This window comes from Oncorhynchus mykiss, chromosome 5 (assembly GCF_013265735.2).
Source record: "Oncorhynchus mykiss isolate Arlee chromosome 5, USDA_OmykA_1.1, whole genome shotgun sequence".
NCBI classification, from domain to species: Eukaryota; Metazoa; Chordata; class Actinopteri; order Salmoniformes; family Salmonidae; genus Oncorhynchus; species Oncorhynchus mykiss.
The window spans coordinates 60,855,671-60,861,446 of record NC_048569.1 but is presented as its reverse complement, the minus strand read 5'-3'; the positions used below and the strand labels follow the sequence as shown (position 1 = coordinate 60,861,446).

Here is a 5,776-nt window from a genome sequence, read left to right as displayed (position 1 = left end):
CTCCACTTTTAATCACTTTAACGAAGCACCAATGGGACATTTACAGGGCAGGAAAATGAAACTCCAAGACAATCCTTTAAAAATATAACCCACAATACTTTTATTGCCATTTATGTCACTGACAAAAGTTTACAAAATAATGAGAATCATCCAAATTTGATAGATTGCAAATGTGTACCCAATAGATGATAAACCTTGGGTGGATGGATTTTGTCCCAGCATAAAATAAGAGTTTTGAAAATTGGAAAAGACTAGTTTGTGAGGGATGTTCAGTTTTGCCCCAGATAGAGTAATGGTTTAATGATTCTTATTGAAACCATCAGCTGGCTACTGAGAGATCTATAGGTGTTGAGTCTACATTCTCTACACCCCCCCCCACCCCCCCCCCTAAAAACATCTGAAGATCTAACGTTTGAGTTCTTTACTCCCTTAAATTCAAATCAGCATTGACCGATGGGGCGTTGATAACAGCGAAGTTCAAGGTTGCCGCTGAAGCTGAGATACAGTATGCACACGCACATTCTTTCCTTAACATAGTGGCAAATAAAATAACAAACCAGATACAAAGTTCCCATGTTAAATGTTTTATGCATAAATATAGCCCAGGCTGTGGGAACAGTGCAGTAACCTTGCATGTTCAGAGAGCAAAATCATAGTTGAGCACCAGAGATAGGTTACTAAACAGAGACACTCACTGCCAGTGTGAGATAGATGGCCACGTTGAGTTTGCGTTGATCCTATAAGCTTGTTACAGTGTCAACTTCACAATACTGAGACATACTGTAGAGTGAGAATGTTACCGTAGCTGTGTGTTTTGGTCACTGACACTCAATTTAGCCTGGTCCAAGATCTGTTTGTGCCGTCTTGCCAACACCTATGGTCCGTTGCACAAACTTATCGAGTACCAGGCTGCTGGAACTCTGCACCCACTAACCGACGGCATTATGAGCTCAGAGACTACAGTATGAGCTGAGTAGGACAATGATAGGTAAACAGTGGTACTTCATTAAGGCCATGTTCTAATCTACTGCATGATCACAAAATGGATGCCACTTTAGGATTTGATTTTATCTTTTTTTTCTGAGCAGAACAAAGTCACCAGCACTTTAAGGACTTCAACCTTGGGTTTACAATAAGTATTTGGTTTGGGCAGCCTTGACGCTTTTTTTTAAAAACAACAACAAAAACAACTACATTTCACTTAAAAATATACAATTACATTTTCAAGAAGCAAGTTCGATAATATTGGTTCTCAGCATTAAGACATTACGAAAGACAGACAAACACAAAACAACAAAAAAAACCTAGTAAAAATGTCACTTTTTTTTTCCGCAATCAAGATTCAAGACCGCAATCTTTTTTTTGTACAACGTAAGAGGGAAGTATTTAGCACCTTTTTCTCGTTGAGAGAAAAAAAAACAAAGTATGCCCTGATGGATGCTTGTTTTCAGTAAGGTTCAGAGTTCACCTGTGTGTGTGTTGTATATGTGTGTGCATTTATGTGTTCTGTAAAAATCCCAAACGTTAACTGTCTGTTTGCAGTAGCGTTGTCATGTACCATTGAGGTCGTTACAGTATCTTTTATCCCCAGCTATGTTTCTCTATGGGCAGCAGATGGTTCCGCCGTCCAAGAGTTCTCACTGCCAGTCAGAATGTCAACTCTCAGAAAAGCTGAATCCCTCAGGACCTGTTTGCTGCATTTTGAAGCAAATCTCCCTGATTAAATTCAATGAGCAGTTTCAGTGCATGATAATAAAACTGCAGTACAATGTCCTGGCAGCCTATTGGAGAGAGGACCTAAGGCTCGAGGTAGACGTTGCCCCTAACCACAGAGCTAGGTTCAGATTATCCTACCTCAATCTTAACCTCAACCATTTAGGAGATAAAACAAGATCTGAACCTGGAACAGTGATTAGGGGCGACTTCTACCTCTGTCTCTGGACATGGCTCATGCTGAGGGACAGTGTGGCCCTCTCCTGGCCAGCGGAGGCATTACAACAGCGCTAATGTATGGTGAGTGGAGGAGATGAGTGAGAAGAATTGAGGTAACAGAACACAGGCCGGTAGCACACGGCATCACACCAGAGAGTCCCTGCTTACCACTGCTTTACATGAAAGCATGATTATAAACAGTAAAAAGCTGGTGTTTTACTCCTAGAATTGATACTATGCATGATGACCAACTCTCCATTACATTAGTGTGAAACCTGACATGTTGCGTAAATGTTGCAGTCCTTCTTGTGAACATTTTTTTAACACTACAATACATTAACTGACACACTAGAATACTGAGTAGGGTGAAGCATGACCTCTAACCCCAGTGTTGTGATTTCACAGAGATTACAGACAGGCGAGGGACTGCTTGGACCACCATTCACCAACACACACCTCTATTTGTCTCCTAGCAAATCAGTGGTTCTTACATTTCCACTTCACCATAAGAAGATTGTCCTACACGAACTCAACAGTAAAATACTTCTCCCTTATACTTTATAACACTTTCTTTACCATTTCAAACATGTTCTGCTTTTTGTGCATCTCCTTCCATTTCCACTTATCCCAGTGCTTCATGGATTCTCGTCAGCCATTTTGTGTGTAAAATCTAAAATGGCAGGGGTTTGTGGTCCAAACACGGCATACCTTTCTGTAATCTCCTCCACTCCTTCTCCAAGTGGAATAGGAGGGGTGGGTCGGGGGGGGGGGGGGGGGGAGGTAAAAAAAAAAGAAGAACATAGACAATTAAAAAGTGGTTGGGCTGGTTGACTCAGTCTTTCAAAGCCCCCTACCCCGATTGGTTGGGGATGGTCCTGGGGTTAAGGTCAAGGGTCAGAGGGGTCATTATAAAGTCAGTCCAGGGGCTGAAAGGGAAGAAAGTAGGGAGCCTAGGGAGGGTTGGAGTGCTTGCAGCTCAGTGCAGGTGGATGTGCAGCTTGATGCGCAGGGCGTCTCCTATCTCTCCCAGCAGGTAGTCGCTGTCGTGTTCCTCCTCCAGCTGTCGGAGGCGCCGCGGCCCGAACAGGGGCAGACTAGCGATCTCCAGGCGGTAGGAGCCAGGGGGAGGCGACTTCCTGCCCAACCTCAGCACGCTTTTCCCGTCGCGGCGCTCCAGCAGGCGAAAGTGCTCGCCCTGGTTGCCGTGGGTGATGACGTAGCGCACATGGTGCTCCAGGGGCTCCAGGGCCGGCAGCAGCTCCAGCAGGGGCTCCTTGTTGAGCAGCAAGGCCAGGCTCAGGTTCATAGGGATGGACTCCTGGGTGTCCACGCTGGCCATGCTCACCTCCTGGAGAGACGAGGGAGGAGAGGGTCAGCACATAGCGACATAACAACAACATACAAATGCACACAAGTGGTAGACGTTTAGAACCTGTAGATGTAAGAACGAGTGGGAGACCACAAAAGAGCAGAAAAGAGAGTAGAGACAGCACCTTGAGGTCGTTGTCCCCAGCAGCGTGACGTCTGTGTCGTCCCTTCTTGCCGACGTCTCCGTTGATCTTACATTCGTAGCAGGCCTCTGGAGACAGACTGTCCTCATCGTCTCCCTCTGAGCTATACTGGTCCTGGAAGCCCTGGCCCGTTATACAATGACTGGGGAGTCAACAGAGAGATACAGACGTCAGGGCATACTACTCACATTTATCCACATTTATAAACCGTGTGGTTCGAGCCCTGAATGCTGATTGGCTGAAAGCCATGGAATATCAGACCGTATACCACGGGTATGACCAAAAAGCATTTTTTTACTGTTCCAATTACGTTGGTAACCAGTTTATAATAGCAATAAGGCACCTCGGGGGGGAGGTGTGGTATATGGCCAATATACCACGGCTGAGGGCTGTATCCAGACACTCCGTGTTGCGTCGTGCATAAGAACAGCCCTTAGTCGTGGTATGTTGGCCATATACCACACACCTCCTCAGGCCTTATTGCTTAATTATAACACAGGGAGATAGTCTTTCTTGTGGAGATAATAAGCGTTAGACCGCTGGTACAGTGCTGTGTGGCATGAGGGTGTTGTTTCCACTGGTTTCAAATACATTTTTGTGCTGCGACCAACCTAAAGCTTTTGAAGTCTTTTTGAAATAAAAAATAAATACATATCTTGACCCAATAAGTGATTAAAAAAACAACGCTTGTAACCAAGACGCTGCTTTGGGCCATTAACCCGTAAGAAATCAGCAGCAACCCATCAGTGGGTACGCCTGACACCATTTGGGAAACCACTCACCCCTGTCCAGCCCACTCACCCCTGTCCAGCCCACTCAGCCCTGTCCAGCCCACTCACCCCTGTCCAGCACACTCACCCCTGTCCAGCACACTCACCCCTGTCCAGCCCACTCACCCCTGTCCAGCCCACTCACCCCTGTCCAGCCCACTCACCCCTGTCCAGCCCACTCACCCCTGTCCAGCCCACTCACCCCTGTCCAGCCCTGTAGTAACCTCCAGGACAGCCACACAGGTATCCTCCGTCTGTGTTGGAGCAGCCGAAGCTGCAGGGGTTACTGCCCATGGAACACTCATTGACATCCTGGCAGCCGCCCCCTCCCTGTTCAAAGTCAAAGCCGGACGGACACAAACACTTAAAGCTGCCCAGGGTGTTGTAGCAGGAGGCCGAGCCACACACAGATGCACCCGAACACTCATTCTCATCTACAGGAAGGGGAGGGAGGGAGAGAGAGAGAGAGTCAAAAATGAGTAAAATACCAACCTAAGCAGATTGTGCACAGACTGCCCACGGTATCAGATTTAGTTCTACCTTTCATTTGTCTTTCTCATTGACGCGGATACTTGGTAAGTTAGGTCCTGAATCTTCATTGAGGATATGACACACAGAGCACAGCGCCTATGTCCTCAATACCGGTCAGTGACATATCTTGTGGCCGTATGCACCGCTTGAATCAAAATGGGTTTAAGTAAGTGACTGGTCTTGTGACTGGTGCATGTCTGTCCCACTCACCCACACACTGGTTCCACTGGTAGTGTTGTACATAGCCCTGAGGACAGCCACAGCGGAACCCTCCCATCATGTTCTGACAGCCGTGCTGACAGCGATGGTTACTGCCACACTCATCCACATCTGAAAGAGAAGTCATAGACATGGGGGGGGAGAATACATTTTAGAAAATACATTTTTGGGGGGGAAAAAACTAGCAGAAGTGGGTGGAGTGTTATGCGTGTGTGCTTATGACGGGGAGCGGTGTGTGTGTGTGTGTGTGTGTGTGTGTGTGTGTGTGTGCCGTGGGTCCTCACCTTCACACTCCAGGCCAGTGGTGTCCAGAGAGAAGCCTTTCCCACAGTCACAGTTGAAGCTGCCGGGAGTGTTGACGCAGGAAGCCCTGGAGCCACACACACTGTTCTGCCCATTACACTCATTGTTGTCTGCGAGAGATGAAGATACACATTCCTGAGATTTGGTTCAAAACCATTCAACCACCCAGTTTTAAGTCTGAAGAGTTCTTGGGCTTTTCTAGGAGGTAGAATTGTCCTAAACAAAGTGTGTATCTGGCTCATGGCCCCTCACCGATGCAGGCGGTTTGGTGCTGGGTGAAGCCTGCGGGACACTTGCAGGTAAAACCGCCGATGGTGTTGACACACAGGAACTGACAGTTGTGCTGCTTGGTGGAACACTCATCCAGATCTGGAGTAGAAATATGGATGTGTTGATAAACGGTGAAGAAAGCAAGTATACTGGATGTCATTGAAAGTACCAGTTGGCATGTTAGACAATTCAGATAGAGGGATCATGTGGGAACTCGTGTTTCAGTATTTATCGGACTGG

At 46.9% G+C, this 5,776-nt stretch overlaps 1 protein-coding gene across 3 annotated transcripts in view; it reads right to left on the bottom strand.

Annotated features, from left to right (window-relative positions):
- Positions 1–75: 75 nt before the first annotated feature.
- Positions 76–5,776, bottom strand: part of LOC110524227 (fibrillin-2) — a 90,616-nt gene continuing 84,915 nt past the window's right edge. For 2 of the 3 annotated variants that reach the window (XM_036978001.1, XM_036978002.1), the window contains 6 exons: positions 5,519–5,635; positions 5,248–5,376; positions 4,955–5,074; positions 4,416–4,647; positions 3,426–3,585; positions 76–3,280 (listed from right to left, as the gene is read on the bottom strand). In XM_036978001.1, coding sequence (XP_036833896.1) covers positions 2,909–3,280; positions 3,426–3,585; positions 4,416–4,647; positions 4,955–5,074; positions 5,248–5,376; positions 5,519–5,635 — 1,130 coding nt within the window. In that variant the 3' untranslated portion in view covers positions 76–2,908. The remainder of the gene's footprint in view (positions 3,281–3,425; positions 3,586–4,415; positions 4,648–4,954; positions 5,075–5,247; positions 5,377–5,518; positions 5,636–5,776) is intronic. The other variant, XM_036978000.1, reaches the window with a different exon arrangement.